Below are 17,777 nucleotides of genomic sequence, written 5' to 3' on the forward strand. Positions count from 1 at the left end.
CTCTCTCTCTCTCTCCTCGTCTCTCCTCTCTCTCTCTCTCTCTCTCTCTCGATGTTTGGTCACCTCGAAAGAAAGAGAGTTGCGAAGTGACAGCTAATAGAAACTCTGTGTCAGGTCCGAAATGACAGCTTCCTTCTGTGGATGGTTTGTTCCGCGCATAAAAGACAACCCAATAAAAACGGTCGCTCTTTCCATTCAAATCAGCAAGGAAAGTAATCAGTTTGTCTTTCGGCGCCGGTAGCTGTCTGAAACCTGTGCCTTGTTTTGCGACTCTTTGCCAGTCTCCACCAAACGACAGGTCGGGACAACGCGAAAGACAGCAACACGCATTTGGTGCGTACATCCGCAGCGACTAAGCACGGCCGCATGGGTCACTTCCTCGCGTGCAATCACTGAATCATGCGAGAGTCCTGACCCGTCAACCGGAACTGCATCGACGCATTCCTCGCGGACGCCTCACCGACCAGTGACGACGGACGTCCTTAACTGTACCTTCTGAGTCATCAGCACCAGTTCCGAGCCCGCCCGGGAGTGCATGCAGACGATAGGGCAGGCGCGTCACATCGCATCACGTGACAGACTCATCAGACCGGACACCGTCAGGGCCCGCGCCTCGGCCGCTGTCACGCCGCCGGCCGCAGGCCACGTCCACTCACTCCCGTCCGAATTATGGCTTGCCGCCCAGCAAACGCATCACGACGCTGGTCACGCGCTCTCCGTCGAGGCGGCGGCGTCGATATCGACACCGCGCCACCCGCCACCAGCCGGCGGCCTCCGGCGCGCGGCCGGCCCGCATGGGGCGTCTCGGTTCCGCATGCGGTCACAAGGTCGCCGCGTCGACAAAAACCGGCCACGCCGCGGCGACGACGGCAGCGCGCCCGCCCCCGGCCGGCCGACTGGTAATTGTTAACGCTGCACGTGGCTGAGCGTGGCCGGCGGATCGCGGCAACGGCTGATGCAACGGAGAGGCGACGCGGGTCACGGGGACCGGCACGGCGATGGCCTGGAACGACTGCGAATGCCGGGGGCTACGCTGTGGTGATGGCAAACGGCTGGGCGACAGGAAAGCCAGCGGTGCGAGCGAGCAGCGCCATGGACACGGTGCAGGGCCAGGCAAGGTGGTGACTGTCGGAGACGTCGACTTCCGTGCGGCGCCGGCGCCGGTGAAAGCGTCGTCTTCCTGAGCGGTACCAATGGTGGACTGGCCGCCCAGCCTCCGGGGGCGGTGCTGGGGTATGAACGGGTCGACGGTCATGGCTTACAGACAGCTGACGGCTCTGGGCGGGTCCCAGCCGGCCATTTCTCAGTCAGCCATTCCTGCTAACGGGTGCGGAGCCAGAAGGCAGCCAGGCATATAATTAGTACAGCCAATGCTAATTTATCTGTGACTGCGAACACAAGTCAAGAACTGCCTATTGCCACCGCCGAGTCAAACAGCTGGTAACGGAGATGAGCAACTGTTCTCCACCGGGCCGTTACATCAAACGTCCTGCGTCTCCGTCTGAGCGACAAACGCTAGTCGGAGTTCCGAGCAGCCTTGCCAACGGTCGGTTGACACATGTCCGCGCGACAGCGACTAGCTCAGTGTTCGACGGGCGCAGCAACAGTCTGCCGACAGCCCCAGCGAGGCGGAAGTGGGGCTCAACGTACCAAGCCGGCGTAAAATTGATGTTCGAGGATGCTGAGCCGAGTCGGAGGGGATGAACGACGCTGGTTGGCCAGGGAGGCACAATGAAGCGCTTCTGCTGACAAGCGAGACTCACTTGGCTCTTACTCCAGCCAGCACGCGACGGATGGTTTTCTTTTTCAACGAAGTTGCAGCGGGTGCACGCAAAGGACAAACCACGCGAGGTTCACGCAGCTCCCGACTGTTTCGATCCGAGACGGGACGGTGTCATCCGGCCGGACCGCCGGAGGCGAGAGGTCACCGTCCGAGCAGCGGCGATAACGACCGCTGGGCGGCCGTCGGAGCCGTTCCAGCCCACCGCCTCCCACACCGCATCCGGATCAATACCCGCTTAGCGCTCCGCCGGAGAACAGCGGTTGGGAGGTCCGGCGCGATGACCCCGCTGACCCCAGGCGACGGCGGCGGCGGCGGCGCCGTTTAACACGCCCTCAGGCCGCGCGAGATCGATGCGACACCGCCCGGGGCGCCGGCCGCCCGCGAGGGTGTGGCTGCGGCCGGGGCGGCCCGCGAGCGCTGCGTCCGCACCCCGAGCGAGGCGCGACAAGCGAGCCGCGCGAGATCTTTACAAAATCCGCTGCCGGGAGGGGACGAGCCGTCGGCGAGTATTGATCGCCGACTCCCTCGATGCGCGGCCGACTCGGCAATCGATGCCGTCCGTGACTCACTGCACACTCCAGCCGGCTTCGTCCCGACTCGCCTGCCGCAAAAACATGACCGACCGCCGGCCGCATGCGGTAAGACCTGTTTGCGCGACTGTACAGATCCGGAGAAAGTTTTCGCGGCGGCCGGCGAGCGCGTCTGGCCGCCGGCCTGGTGCCGTTAGCGCCCGCCGGCCGCCTGTCTTGAGAACGTGTCTGCTTCGGTCTGTCTGCAGATAACTGGTTAGCGGATACCGATCCGCCCGTCTGTCTGGAGATATCTGGCCACGAGTTCATTCGTATGTCTGCTGACAAATGGCCTCTGTCTCGTCCGCCTGCCGGCGGTCTGCTGACGACGAATGGAGCGACCAAGGCATTGTTAGCGATCTAACGTGATCAGTGACCCATGTGGCCAGGCTCGTTTTGGATGTGGTAGTGTGTCATATGCTATGCGTGTTTACACTGCATCTCGGTGGGTACGGCATCATGTTTTATTTTCCTAGACGAAAGAACGGGTCTTAATCTTCCCAGTGCTCTCACCCAATATCTGCTGTTGAAATTATGTAAAGCACTTGGTTGAGTGGTTGGCCATTTACATCGCTTAAAGCAGAGTAAAAGATTGGGTACGTAAGTGATCAGGATACACAGTGGCCTGTAATGGGAGTACCTCTCAGCTGATTTGAATCTCCTTCATTATTACCGGCCTGCCCCCAATAGCCTGGGGGTGCTGTACCAACACTATTGCCCCAGCAGCCACCAATGTCCATAATCGTACCGATTACCTGTCAGAATAAATGAAAAACAATCGGCGCTGACCTATCCGCGCATATCCGAGCAGCGCTCCGCCCAGCCTTGCGAAAGGCTGCCATTTCCTATGCATCGCGAGATCAGAACACGGCGCAGGTGCGGGTGGCGCGCTCCGGCAGTCACCGGCGTCCTCCGCACGCCCGGCGCCGGCTGCGCTGGACACAGGCGTAGATACGGGACGTACCTTGGTGTGGCTGGGGCTCCAGCTGCGTCTGTAGCGACCGGAGGTGCCGTGTGGCTGGGCCGTCATCTTGGCCCCCTTGGCCGTGTCGTAGACGCCCGGCAGGATCCGCAGACGGTTACCCGGGCAGATGCCCTGAGGGGCGACGGGTCACCGGGGTCAAGTCGGGTCAGGTCAGGTCACGGCGGCCGTGAGCCCATTCAAACCCTGGACAGGCGGTTAATTGGTGTCTAAGGGCGCGCCGACTGATAAGGTCATTTCGCGCCCTTTGTGCTCACCTACCGCGTGAGTAGAAAGCCAACACGCAACCTGTGGAGGATCTTCTCTTCCCTTCTCACTTTGCGATAGCAAAATGGTCACGAATCCAACTGGGGCTTTATGGCCTTGAATTTATTGCTTCCTGTCTTATCCCAGCAGTGCTGCCATTTGCTGCGCAGGAATGCCCTGATTGCTGGGTAAAAGCACGGGTAACAGTCTCTGGCAGGGATTGGTAAATGGCGCGTACATTGCGGTTGCATTGCTAGCTTCACAGCAGTGCCAGCCAGATCGGTTCCAGCGATTCCAAAGTGGCTGGAAATCCATCACAGGGTGACCCTCTTTCTCAACCCGATCCAATGCTGCCAGATGTGTTAAAATGTTCAATATGAGTAAAAATTCCCAAGACCAGCAAGGGTACTCAGCGAGTCCGTTAAAACAGGGTGTAACACCCCTTCACTGGCTTCGACGTGGGGAAGCGCCTTGGTAATAGCCATTAGTTGGGCGCAAAGCGACACAGTTATTGGCTCAAACGCCAGGCTGGGAACTGACTCAACCTTCCCGCCCATGTTCTGATGGCTCTCTTGATGACGATTCGTTTTATTACAGCTCACTTGGAATCGGGATGGCCATTTAACCTTTGTCGTCGTAAGATTTCACTGCGGAACAGGGCCGCATTTGACGTGATTTCAGCGACTGCGTATGAAACGAGTGTCAAAAACAATGACCTCCCGTCTTAACCGGACTTTCCCGGGCAGCCCGCTGTCAGCTGGACCGAGGCGCAGTGACACCGGTTCGAGCTGAGCCATGGGAGGACGCATATGCGAAGGTGAGCAGCTGTTGTGAAGCGTTTCTTACCTTTGTTATGGCGAAATGGCTTACGACCGTTTTTGTGTTTCCGTTCGTAAAAACAGATCTGGGAGCGTCACAATATTTGTATCCGCCGCTTGTAGCCGTTTGCTTTTTTAGCCACTGCTGGCGCGAACGGTCAGTGGCGTATACGTTCGGCGGAGGCTTGTTTTAACGTCACATGACCCTCGTTCAGTCCAATACTCTCAGGGATCCGCCTTCAGTTGTACGGGCTGGCGGGAAAAGCTAGCAGAGTTCCTCTGAACAACCAACCACCTGACGCATTATGTGGGCTGAACGCCCATCCCTGCTCTGGATCCCGCCCACATTGATGCCCCCTGATGCGGCGCGCATAGTGGATGCGCGGCATAATCACATGTCCAGAAGGATGAAATAAACCCCCGCATTACATACTAAATGCCGGCCATGGGGTAATTTCTGGTCTCGCCTGCGAAATAATGACGGCGCCATGGAAACGGCGAGTGTTTTATTCTGACCTTCATTTAACCATTTGGCGTGCCTGCGCGAGAGACGTGCATGTTAATTAGACACGATATCACCCGCCCGTGGGCAGCAGGTGTGTGTTTAGTCAAATGGGCAGTGTCACGTGATCCCAGCTCTTGCTGAAGGACGAGTCTTACTGCTAGGCAGCTTACGCTTATCTTGCGGGCATTGCCAAGCCTTGTCTCGCGCGGTTAAAACACCGGGCCTCTCGTAATTGTATTTCAAAACGCAATCTAAGGCTGAAACAGATTCTTTGCAGCGCTCAGTGCGGTAGCCCCACATCCCTTCAGTCTCACTGACCTGGAGTTCCGCCGACATGTCATCCCCACAGGGAGCAGAGCCACGGCATCGACCTGTCATCCCCGCAAGGGGCAGAGCCCCCCCCCCCCCCCTCCCCACTGACCTGCCGTCCCCGCAGGGAGCAGAGCCACCGCACTGACCTGCCGTCCCTGCAGGGAGCAGAGCCACCCCACTGACCTGCCGTCCCCGCAGGGAGCAGAGCCACCATCCCTCCAGGCCGCCAGTGTTCTGCTCCAGCACGGTGAGGGTGTCGCCGCGCCGGAACGCCAACTCGTCCGGCGTCTCTGCCAGGTTGTCGTACAGCGCGTGTGCCACGCATTTCTGCAAGGGAGAAAGCCGCGTGAGGGGAGAGTGCAGAGAGGTGTTTCGACATCTTTTTCTTTCTCCATTTTTAGAGGAGAGGTTATTTTAAATGTTGCACGGGGTACGTACGTCTCCGCACAATCCTTTACTGGGGCACTTCCGATCACAGCCGTCCCATCTTAGCCTCCGAAGGCCACGGTGTCAGCCGGGAATCGAACCCCGACCTCCCGCACGCAAACCGGGTGCGCCCCCAACCGAGCTGTTCCGTCCTCGGAGCTGGGGTCACCGCCGCTGGTCAAAGGTCACGGCGGTGCTATCGATACGGCCCGCCGCGAGACGGACGTGATGCTGTTGTCTGACTGGCGGGCCAGGCACCGGACGGCACGTGACCCTCGTGACCGATCTCACCGATATGACCTCGTGAGGTCGCGCGACAGGCCGATTGCTGCACAGGATGAGATACTGGCGGCTTGGGTGCGGCGTCTGGCAGATGCTCAATACAAGGGAGTATTCTACGCGTGTGCTGGGACACAGCTTGCGAATGTGGACAGAAGATTCCAGCACAGACCCCCGACTATGGGCACGGTGCTGCGGTCAGAACTGGCAGCTAATTCCAATGCATCTCCATAAATGGGGATATGCTGAACTAGAGCACTCCTTCCAAGCATAGAGATAGTATTGTATCACTTCAGAGGATCACAGCATGATTAGAAATATCCATGAGCCACGAAACGAGGGGTTCGATAGAAGGTTCAAGTGTCTTGGCCTTGAAGATAAACCTGACATAAAGGCCGCGTATCCGGCGGAGTCGGCGTTATGGCGTCGCTTAATGCGCCTTTTAACCTGCACAGCGCGCTTAAATGGGCGATTCTTGGGCATACGCACGTCTCAGCATTGACGTCCGATGAGCTTTAGAGCATAGATACACGACAATGAAGGGAATAATGCGTGCCGCTTGGCATTCCATGTGAAGGTCATGCCCCTTGCAAGGAAATGCGACGCTCGTCGACGGTGGAGGATAATTTCGTCCGTATTTGTTGCTGCTCTCCTGTTCGCTTCATGCAGCAGGCAGTTAGTAGCCATCACGATGAGTGCATGCTATCACCATCGCAAACAGATTGTTTGGGTTTTATAAGGATTTTCAGTGTTCAGCAGCGGCAAAAATGAACATCATCCGAGCTGTAGTTCCGCGAGAAGAAATGAAGTGACGCTGAACACTTAACAACTGCTCCGTCACAGTTCAATAACGGCCATTCCACGCTGCTCGTACAGCATCAAGGCCCCGCCTGGCGCTGCCTGCACCGAACTCCTCTTCCGAGCGGCCATTCCAGCTGCCTGCACGAGCCTCCCACCGAGCCTGCCCGCCGCAATGACCGCTCGCCTCGTCTCAGGCCGGCAGCAGCGCTTCTGCAACTTCCCGTCCACTTGAGCCGTCCGTGCCGCCCGCCGCGGCGCCGCGCGGTACGCCGGCCCTCCGCCGCTCTGCCGCCCGCCGCGGCGCCGCGCGGTACGCCGGCCCTCCGCCGCTCTGCCACCCGCCGCGGCGCCGCGCGGTACGCCGGCCCTCCGCCGCTCTGCCGGCCCCGCGGCGCCCCGCGGTTACGCCGGCCCTCCGCCGCTCTGCCGCCCGCCGCGGCGCCCGCGGTACGCCGGCCCTCCGCCGCTCTGCCGGCCCCGCGGTGAGTGCTCGGGGCTCCGCGGCGCCCCGCGGCGCGCCCGGGGCGCCCTGCGACCGCCGGGTCAAGGAAGGTCAGTGTAATGCAGGGGCACGCACGCGCCTCCGCCGCCGGCCGTGCCGGGCCGCCCGGCGGCCGCATTACGGCGGGCGGTGGCGTGTCGCCCGCCGCCCCGACGGCCGTCCGTCTCTGATTTACGGTGATGGTCTGCGGTGCGGGTGGCTGTCGGAGCCCAGGCGATGCATGGAGATAAGCTGTCTCAAGTCTGCCGCCTGCTCCCACTTCTGCGATCTGCCACCGCGGCTCGCGAAACCCTAGCGTCTTCCTCGGCTGCAAAATACTTTGTTTTAAAGGCGAGAAAAACATGTGACGCCACGCGCCGCACGTTTCATGACTTGCTCGTCTGCGGGAGGGAGCTCCCTGGCCACGTCAGCCGTTCCTTCCGTCCGTGTGTGTTGTTTGCCCGTCCCCCGCTTCCGCGAAGGTTCTCCATTTACCACGATCACCGGTCTCGGCACGCCGTGCCCCTTCGGTCCGCGCTGTCGCGTGGTGATCCACATTACCCGTCCCGGATCGCGCCGCGTGCGTGACGTCACTGGTAATTGTCGGCTGCCAGCCGGCCTCACCAGCGAGGCGCGGACGTCACAGCGAGCCGGATATAGCGCCGGAGGGCTGACAACGGGGGACGGCCAGACACGCGCCAGCGGGGGCACGCCCATCGCTCACAGCTGGGTGCGTCACAGGAGGGGGCAACACTGAACGCGTCCTCAGCACTGCGAGCCTTGCTCTGCTTCGCTCTTTCTCTCTCCCTTGGGTGGACGGGTTGCGCGGAATAATGTTGCTAGTTGTAAAGCGGGATGTATCGTTCGTTAGCGAGTTAGGTCTGGGTCCTAGTACGCAGTTGGTGCCAACTCTTGCGGAAATGCCTCCATAGGAATAATTGGCGTGGGAGATCGCACACCTGATGGCCGTGACAGCTGGTTGCGCCGCTAAATGCCTGTTGACTGTTACCATATATTTTATCAGCCACCCTTCTTTCTCTTCCTCTTCCTTTCTCTTCCTCTTCCTTTCTGTTCCTTCTTCTTTCTTTCCTTTTCGTCTCTTCCCCCTCTCTTTCTCTGTCTGTCTGTCTGTCTGTCTGTCTGTCTGTCTGTCTGTCTGTCTGTCTGTCTGTCTGTCTGTCTGTCTCTTTCTCACTCCCTCTCTCTCTCTCTCTCTCTCTCTCTCTCTCTCTCTCTCTCTCTCTCTCTCTCTCTCCTCTTCTCTCTCTCTCTCTCTCTCCTCTCTCTCTCTCTCTCTCTCTCTATCTCTCTCTCCTCCTCCTCTCCTCTCTCTCTCTCTCTCTCTCTCTCTCTCTCTCTTCTCTCTCTCCTCTCTCTCTCTCTCTCTCTCTCTCTCTCTCTCTCTCTCTCTCTCTCTCTCTCTCTCTCTCTCTCTCTCTCTCTCTCTCTCCTCTCTCTCTCTCTCTCCTCTCTCTCTCTCTCTCTCTCTCTCTCTCTCTCTCTCTCTCTCTCTCTCTCTCTCTCTCTCTCTCTCTCTCTCTCTCTCTCTCTTTATCTCTCCCTTATCATCCCTCCTCTCATTCTCTTTTCCTCCTTCCCTTCCCTCCAGCACGCATCACCTCCCTGCACGCCCGCCACCCCTCCCACAATCCCTGGTGCCAGGTCGGGGCGCAGCGTGAAGGTCGCCGGCCGTGATAACTGTGTCAGCCCAACCAGCCAGATCCCAGCGCATAGGCAGCGGCCGCCGGCGCAGCACGTACGGCTGCCCAAGGTGAGCACGGCGCCAGCGCTGCCTGCATGTCACCGATGGTGCTCACTGCCGCGAGGTGAGCGCACGGTCGTCGGCAGCCCCTCCCCTCCCCGTCCGTCTGTCCAGGACGTCGGTGCTTAGCTGGCGCTGGTCTGCTGCGGAGACCGTCTGGACCACCTTGCACCCGGCGCGAACCGCTGACCAGCTCGAGCCACACTTATCTCCGGCGCCCGCTGTCTGCTGCCCGTGACCACTGACTCAACAAGCCTGGCCTGCGCCCCAATCACGTTTCCCTATCATGTGAGTTTGCCTGCGATAGTATACCCTGAGGGCTCACTAAACTCATGTTTTTTCCAGAAGTGTTTACGTATCAGTTTCTGCAGCGAGCTTGAGACCGGCCCCAGACTTCTGTGAGGGACAAACGCTGTGAGACCCAGAGCCGCCACGTTATCGGCTGCGCCCGTCCGTCTCCGTGCCCCGTGACCGGGGCCCTGACCAGGCTGGGGACGTCAAACGACGCCTTGCTGCCCGGTGACCGGGGCCCCGACCAGGCTGGAGACGTCAAACGACGCCTTGCATTTCGGCACGGTTTGAACTGCGCTGTGGCCATGCGCTCTTCACAGCAGGGCGGGCCGTCTGATGTGTGGTATGTGAGGCTACCGAGCGGTTTGTGGTCAGGAAGCGGCCTCCGTGCGGGGAGAACAGTGGTGCGGTGGTGACGTCAGCGGGTAGCTTGGAAGCCCTGGCCGGGGCTGGACAGATCATGGTGACGTCAGTGGCGGCTTGAAGTCATGCGGACCGGCACGTATCCGCACCGATAAGATCGCGCTGTGGAGTGATGTGATGACCACACAATGATATCACAAGAATCGAAACTGCGAAACACAACACTTAGCCCGAGGTGACAACGATCAGTCACGCAGTATAACCACCAAAATAGGCGCGTTGCTGCATGATATGCCTCTGCGGCGAGACCCGCCAGCATTGACCCTGCTCGGTCGCCACACTGGCGCGGGGTGGGCTCGACACACCTGCGGCTCTGGAGGAGGCAGGCGGCGACAGTGGTCCGATGTGCTACCTGAGGTGGTCAAAGGTATGTCAGCCTCCTGTGTTCCGGGCCTCCAGTGCCCCGGTCCTTGTCTAGACGGAGAAGGGCGGCCGGAACCGGGACCACTCTCCCCACTGGTCAGGACCGCTCACCACGGAACGGGACCGCCCACCACTGACCTGGACCGCTCTCCTCTGACCGGGATTGCTCTCTGACCGGAGCCGCTCTCCTCTGACCGGGACTGCTTTCCTTTGACCGGGATCGCTCTCCTCTGACCAGGACCACTCTCTGGCCGGAACCACTTTCTTCTGACCGGGACTGCTCTCTGATCGGGATCGCTCTCTGACCGAAGCCGCTCTCCTGTGACCGGGACCGCTCCCTGACCGAGCGCGGTATTCGCTAATCCCCGTTAGCAGACTGCTCGGCCGTCAGTGCGGCAGCGGCGGCACCATTGTGCGGCCCCGGCCGATACACATCAGCGTCGCCGGCCTGCTCCCGTTTGCCCCTGGAGCCCTTATCGCGCGTTGGTGTCACTCGCCCGTGCGCGAGGACGCCAACCACTGGGCCCGGCCGGCTGGTGTTTGTTCCGCTTCCGCCCGCTTCTCAGGGGGGCGTTCCTCCGCGGACCGCACGCGGGGACGGTGGGGGCTGGGGTGTCGCGGCGAGGGAGGGGGGGGGGGGGGGGCGGGAGGCTGAGAGCTGGGCCAGGCTGTGGCGACCGACGTCTGGCACTGAGCACATCGGTGGGAAAGCAGCGCGCAGCAACAAACAGCAGCCGGTCAGCTGCGAGTCACGTGACCGGGGACCGATGTCGAGCCGCTGGGAATGCGGTGCTGTGGCACTGGGATGGGAAACAGAACACATGTGGCACCGGTTCAGGTTGCATCCCATGAAAACGGCGCCTTGTCACGGGAACGTGGCGCCACCTAACGGCCGTTTCGTACCGAGATGCCTCGTAACGTCGAATTTCACGCCGATCTCCGTCCGTCTGACAGTTATTTATGTAGAGTCGGATGCGCGAGAACGGCAACCACCGCTCTGGTCCGCCGCGCTCGGTGATTACCGCTGTTTCGTCATCAGATAAGATCGCCGGCGCCGGCGCCGGCGCCCGGCGTCGGCAGAGCGGCTGGAGCTGCCGCCGGTACGGCAGCAGTGACCTCCAGAGTCCGAGGCGAGAACCCGGCAGGTCACGGCTGCCCCGCCGCTCCATCAGCTGGCGATGGCGCCAGCTGATTGGCTACGGCCTTGTTCGTTTGCCTCGAGACACGGGCCGCGTGGAATACTAATCATCTTTCGGAAACAATCGAGGCACAGCTCTATCGTACCGGAAGGGATGGCTCAATAGTGAACTGCGACACGTGGCAGATACGCGCCACAAATAACACACATTCGTATACGTCAACCTAATTTTCCCCAAAAATCGTCGCAATTTCTCGGTCACGTAAGCAGCAACAACCATGCACTAAAAAAAGTATGGCGGCAGAGAGTTATTACACAGCCTGTCCGGCTGAAGAGGCGGGATGTAGGCTGGCAGGTTGGCTGCCTGCCGCTGCTTGAAGCGGTCAGAGAATCTTCGTCGCTCAAAAGCGGCTGTGACGGGGCTGTGACCACCCCGCCTGCCCGCAATCCCCACCTCCCCCCCCCCCCCCCCCCCCCCCCCCCCCCCACCTCCACCCACAACCGACGGCGTCCCCTGACGTTGCACATCACGCGCGGCGCTGCACCGGCCAACGGTCACGTGCCAGCCAAGGTCACCCCGCCGCCGCAGAGGTCAGCCGGTGAAGGTCAGACGACCGAGGCCCAGTGGGGGCTGACTGGAGCGGGGCAGAGTGGCCCGCTGGACTTACTCGCGCCTCCTTCACGCTTCTGACGCCATTATCGTCATCATCGGAGCGTCATCGGGTCGACGCGTCATTATCGACGCGTCATCGGGTCGGCTGTCTGGACGGAACGGACAGCACAAGGGGAGTATGTGGGTAGACAGACACTCGTGCCTGGGATAGACAGTTCAACCGCTCAGTGAGTGAAACGTGTTCAGGAGCTACGCCGGCGTCCACACGCCAACTCCACCCCATCCCCTTCCGGCCGTGGCAGGGTCAGCCTCTGCAGCTGCGTCCCAGCCAGTGTCCCGGTCTGACCCGTGACCGGGCCAGCGCGTCGTCCCCGTACGCACCTATGACCCGCTATCCGAGTAGTGGCAGCGGCCGGCGTCGGTGACAAACTGTGCGCGTCGACGCACAATGTCCCGCTAATGGCGCACAACATGTTTGCGCGACCCGGCCGGCGACCTGCGACAAACGCAGCGCACGTGGGCGCGGGCTGAGCCCGTGTCGTGGGCGGGGACTGGGGGGGGGGGGGGGGCACGCCGACCCATTAGCCCTGTCGAATCCCCGAGCGATGAGCCAGCCCGGTATGCGGGTGGGGCCAGTCAGAAGGCGAGGATAACACGTCAGAGGGCGTCGGGACGGTGCAGCCTCCGTGCACATGTACCTGCGGGTGCAACTGAATGTGCACCTGGAATGGGTTTATGTGACCCTCACAGGTTCAGGAGCAGTGGAGTGTGTGATCCTGTGGCGCTGTGCATGCCGACGTTAGTTTAATAAGATGCCTGACGGCCTTTCTAAGCGGGGAGCTAGATCAGACCACCAGCGCCACGAGAGGTGAGTAGCATGCCGTGAAACAGTTCGGAGATAACGACCGCGCCCGGCGGCCTCAGCCTGCGGGCAGCGCGGTGCACCCAGCAGAGCCTGAAACACCTCCGCTGCTCCAGATAGACCGGTCCTTCGGCGCCAGTGTCGAGACGGACAGGTGTGTCGGGCGGCACACATGTGTCAGGTCGACAGCTGTGTCAGCGGCGGCCGCCGGTCCGTCTCTGTCCGGTCAGCGAAAGGCGCGATCTGTCTTGCGGCTCTCGCCCGCGCGGCGTGGGAGGGGGTCTCTGGACCTCCCTGAGAGCGCGGGAGGAGACCTCGCTCGGTCACGGACGTTCAGACCCTCGTCAGCGGCGCGTGAAAGAAAAGGAGAAGACACGCGAAACCCGCCCGGCTCGGCGCCCAACCGCGTCAGCCCAGCCTGCAGCGAGTTGATGGGAAAGGAAGTCGATTTTCCAGCTGCGGGGAGCAGACGACACGATAAATCCCCGGCCGGCTCACAAATGTCCGGGAACTGCACACTCAGACCCGCCTCGTCGGGCCGGGTCCGATGCTGCCGTCGATCTCGACCGTCACCGATGACGTGGCAGGCGCTGGCGGCTGCAGACGGCCGCCGGTGTCGTCTGCAGCTGGCTGACCGGCCCTTCAGACCACCGACAGCAGAATGGACCGCATCCGAAGACCAATCAGGGCCGGCCGCGGCGCGCCGCGCCGGACGGCTTTCTCCGAACGCGAGAGCGCTGGAGCACTCTCCAGCTCGCCGATTGGCGGTGTCGGGGCTGAATTTGGCCCGTCGGGGCTGAGCTTGGCGCGTCGAGTCTGAGCTTGGCGCGTCGGGGCTGAACTTGGCGGGCCGCCGCCGAGAGCAGCATCGGCTTGGACTCACGTCATGCGCCGCAGCCGCTGAGGAACGGGCGCAGGCCGCCTCGAGAGCACCCGTGCCATTGTTAGGGCGCCATCGCACGAGAGGGACGCGAGAGCGTGATCAAGGACCGCGACGGATGGCTCAATGCGGGCTCTGAACAGCAGGTTTGGAATGATACTGGTCTGACTGTGAGTGGCAAGTCTGTGGTTATCGTAGCCCAGTATAGCCAACCAATTTGGATGAGCCAGAGCTTGATGCGTGCATGTGATGGTATCCCAGACCATAAATCAATTGGGAACAATCAAGCCATCAAGAAACTTTCGATCTCGTCAATCATCATTTGGCCATATGAGGCAATTATCGGACTCGTTCGAGCGGAGGATGACCAGGCCGCGGGTATGGTTGGTGAATGGTGAGGCTGACACAGATGTAGACAAATTGGCACTGGTGGAGAATATCGCCCCCACTGAAGATCTAGTATCCAATCCAGCAACCATCATGGTGAGCTGGGTGTCCCCTATCTGCGGGCCTGGTGGTGAGTAGGTGGGTAATCCAGCCCTCGTTAATGACTTGTCACGGACATCATAACGAATGAAAGCCATGTGAACAACGAGGCATGGCCATGCATCAGGCAAACGAATGACAATGCAACCGTGTGCATGTAGGGAGCGCGAGCATGCATGCTACATAATGCCGTCCATTGTTCACGTGTTATCCTGACAAATCATTAAACATTTGAAGCAGCTGGCCCCTGGTGCGGGAGTCATGGGAAGGCGCCTTCTGCAGTCCACACAGCGCCCGTGGCTAAAAGTACAATGCACAAGTACGACTGCATCACACGATAAACGGCCGTTGAGACGGCTGTGGAGGCGCAGTGATTGGGAGCCCGCAGCGGGCACCGGCTCACTGATCACAGCGGGAGTACAGCGAAAACGCCTCCCGGCAGCAGACAAAAGGGCCTGACCGCAGAGCTCGCCGGGAGGCGCGTGGATGCCCGGCACCTCAATTTCGATGTTATTCCTCGACACCCACCGCCACTGCTCAGCCGCGGCGGCGTCCGCGCGAATTCCGTCAGACAAGCGGCCCTCGCCGCGTGCGGCGTCCGACGCAACAGCCATCGTGGGGTCTATCTCTCCGCCGGCTATGTGCGGCGTCCGACGCAACAGCCATCGTGGGGTCTATCTCTCCGCCGGCTATGTGCGGCGTCCGACGCAACAGCCATCGTGGGGTCTGTCTCTCCGCCGGCTATGTGCGGCGTCCGACGCAACAGCCATCGTGGGGTCTGTCTCTCCGCCGGCTATGTGCGGCGTCCGACGCAACAGCCATCGTGGGGTCTATCTCTCCGCCGGCTATGTTTCGGGAGAGCATCAGATCGCCTAGGCGCTGCAGAACGTGACGGACCGCCGTGCACAACGCCCAGCCGGCTGGCGGAGAGTAGGGCCTGTTTGGCTCGCGTGCGTCAACGAACGGGGCATAGCCGCCGTGTAATTTAACACCGCCGAGTAGATGGCGGCGATTCGTAACGGCCGAATGCCAGCCTGACGGCGGCGGGCATCGCGCGAAGTCCAGCACTTCGCCCCAGCGGCGCCATCGCCCGGCCACATCCGAGGGCCGCGGACCGCTTAGCGCGACACTTTTTACCGGCGACAGCAAGCAGGCGCCGTTTTTGCATGGCCCTGTCGCAGCGATTGATGCCTTGGGGATCGGATGCCGCGCAGAGGAGTCAAGTCATATCCCCACACCGCTGTAGCCCGTCAGCTTTTCCTGTACAAAAACCGCGCTGTGTGAATATATTGGCAGTGCCGTTTATAGTATGGCTTAGCTCAGGCCACTGGTATCGGAGCAGGATTAGCCGTCAAAAGAAGCAGGCCGTGGTTGCAGAAGCGCCCTGGGATGCCTCCACAGCACTACGACGCGCGAGGCCCCGAGCACCGCCGACCACAGAATGTCGGCGACCGATCGAGGAGAGTTTTGCAGCGCTGATTAAAACACCAGCCCCGTGCCAGCTTGCCGTGTCCAGATCCACACCCAAATACGCCAGAAACCCGCACGCAGCCATGCCGGAAATAAGCATCCACACACACCAGCCGGGCAATTAGCGAGCGGGCACCAGCCGCGTGCTAATCTTCGGCGCTGGCGCAGCTGGAGCTGTATCGCGATAGCCCTGGAGAGGCGCCATGTGGCGCATGGTCGCACGCTGGCGCCTCGCGCGCAGCGTTCCCATGGGAACGCATCGGCGACTTTCTCCGCGGGCGGCAGCTAGCCGTGAAAATTCCGCACGCGCGCCGCACGCAGCGGCCCGGTGACAAAATAAACACGCCTGGGGCCCGCGCCACTTCCATCACGGACCACGATCTCGTTTGGCTTGCGTAGCGCTGCGCTGCTTACAAAGTGAGAGATGTAGTTGAAATGCGCGCTGGTTATCCTGATTGGACGTTGCTTGAGGTTCACGGGTAAAAGGATCGTCACGCGATAGATCAAATGGTTGATTGATGCCATCCGGGCTGGTTATACGGGCCCGACAGGTGGTTAGACATTCATTGGGGCCCAGGGGCAGACGGTCATCCCAACAACAAGCCCATCCCCGCTAATCCGATGCCAGCCCAGAGACCGAGCACACCAAGCCGCAGCGCACCCCGCGGACATGCCGCCAGACAGACAGAAACAGCCGACGACAGAGACAGAGAACGACCCAGCCGGCAGAGAGTGACCCAGCCGGACAGAGAGCGACTCAGCCGGACAGAGTGACCCAGCTGGACAGAGAGCGATCCAGCCGGACAGAGAGCGACCCAGCCGGACAGAGAGCGACTCAGCCGGACAGAGAGCGACTCAGCCGGACAGAGAGCGACCCAGCCGGCAGAGAATGACCCAGCCGGCAGAGAGTGACACAGCCGGACAGAGAGTGACTCAGCCGGCAGAGAGTAACCCAGTCGGACAGAGAGCGACCCAGTCGGACAGAGAGCGACCCAGCCGGACAACCCCGGCGCCAGCCCCTTGAGCGGTCACCGCCGGAAGCGGCGCCGGGGACGGCCGCGCCGCCAGCCGACACGGTCTGCTCTGGCGGCGACGGCCGACCAGCTGTTGACAGCCGTGCCGGCGTGAGCGGGCCGCGCTGACGTCACTGATAGGTGATCGGTGGCGCTGGCGGCGACCGAGGCAGCGGGGGGGGGGGGGGGCTTGTGTCAAGCTGCGACTCCGGTCCACGCGACCGCGATCTAAGCTCCAGCACCCTGTGCGCGCGACGAAGCCTGCCAGCCGGGCTGTGCCCAATCCGAGCCGTGGCTGCCAACATCATCAGGCGGACGTGATGGGGAGTATGTTACTGCAGCGTCATGTCCTGGCACTGTTTTCGCCATCGTGGGAGCCGCAAAGCCATGATGTGCAAGGTCACGGAGAACGCTGCGGACACTGGCCGCCTTCCAAGGAGTCCTCGCTGCGGACACTGGCCGCCTTCCAAGGAGTCCTCGCTGCGGACACTGGCCGCCTTCCAAGGAGTTCTCGCTGCCAAACGCCAGGTGGACTTGTGGTGGGCCTGGCCAGTTACCAAGCCAAACGCCACTGGGTCGACGACGGATGCTGACGCCGTTAGAACACCGGGCGCAGGCCACCCCCGTCCTCAGCCACCTCCCCCGCCACCCGGCCAGCCGCCCGACCCAGGCCAACACGCCGGCCGTGCTACAGCCACGCGGGGCAGCACCGGCGCCGGAGCGGCTCCTGGCCACCGCGGAGAGTCCAACGTGGGGTAAGCGGGCTGAAAGACGGGCCCAGGCGGGAGCGTATGGGACTCGCGGCTCTCGCGGTGACTGTGACTCGCGGCGGGTCTCGCACACGTGACGCGTGACGTGACTCGTGTCCGCATCGCGCCGGTGTTGGGGTCACACTCTGAGGAAGGTCGTGCGTGAGGAGTCTCCTGTGAACGTGACGTGCTTTTGACTGACAGCATCACGTCGATGTGTGGAAGCGGCAGCAGAAACAAGACGTCGCCATGCGAGGTGAATGGCGATAAGGCGAACGCATGCCCCAAGGACATCATCTCGCCTCCAAATGTCGGAGTCTGACCACACAACGAGGCAAACGAACACACAAAGATACAGCAAGGAACGACATGAACCGAGCTTAAACGTTCAAGGGACATCGGTTTGATGTGACGCCGGTTTTAAGACATTAAAATGGCGTACAGTTCCTCCACAATTAGGCCCCCAAAGAAACACCTAGATAAACATTATAATGGACGTGGACGCCGGTAGATGGTGAAATGAAG

At 61.2% G+C, this 17,777-nt stretch overlaps 1 protein-coding gene across 1 annotated transcript in view; it reads right to left on the minus strand.

The window, feature by feature from the left end:
* The window catches only part of LOC119105803 (breast cancer anti-estrogen resistance protein 1), a 39,064-nt gene that overhangs the window by 5,820 nt on the left and 15,467 nt on the right, over nt 1-17,777 (minus strand). Inside the window, exons 2-3 of the mRNA XM_037229318.1 lie at nt 5,399-5,542; nt 3,317-3,448 (exon numbers count right to left, since the gene is read on the minus strand). Of these exons, the coding sequence (XP_037085213.1) occupies nt 3,317-3,448; nt 5,399-5,542 (276 nt within the window). The remainder of the gene's footprint in view (nt 1-3,316; nt 3,449-5,398; nt 5,543-17,777) is intronic.

The sequence above is a fragment of the Pollicipes pollicipes genome, unplaced genomic scaffold (assembly GCF_011947565.3).
Source record: "Pollicipes pollicipes isolate AB1234 unplaced genomic scaffold, Ppol_2.1 Scaffold_6138;HRSCAF=7277_pilon_pilon_pilon, whole genome shotgun sequence".
Taxonomy (NCBI): Eukaryota; Metazoa; Arthropoda; class Thecostraca; order Pollicipedomorpha; family Pollicipedidae; genus Pollicipes; species Pollicipes pollicipes.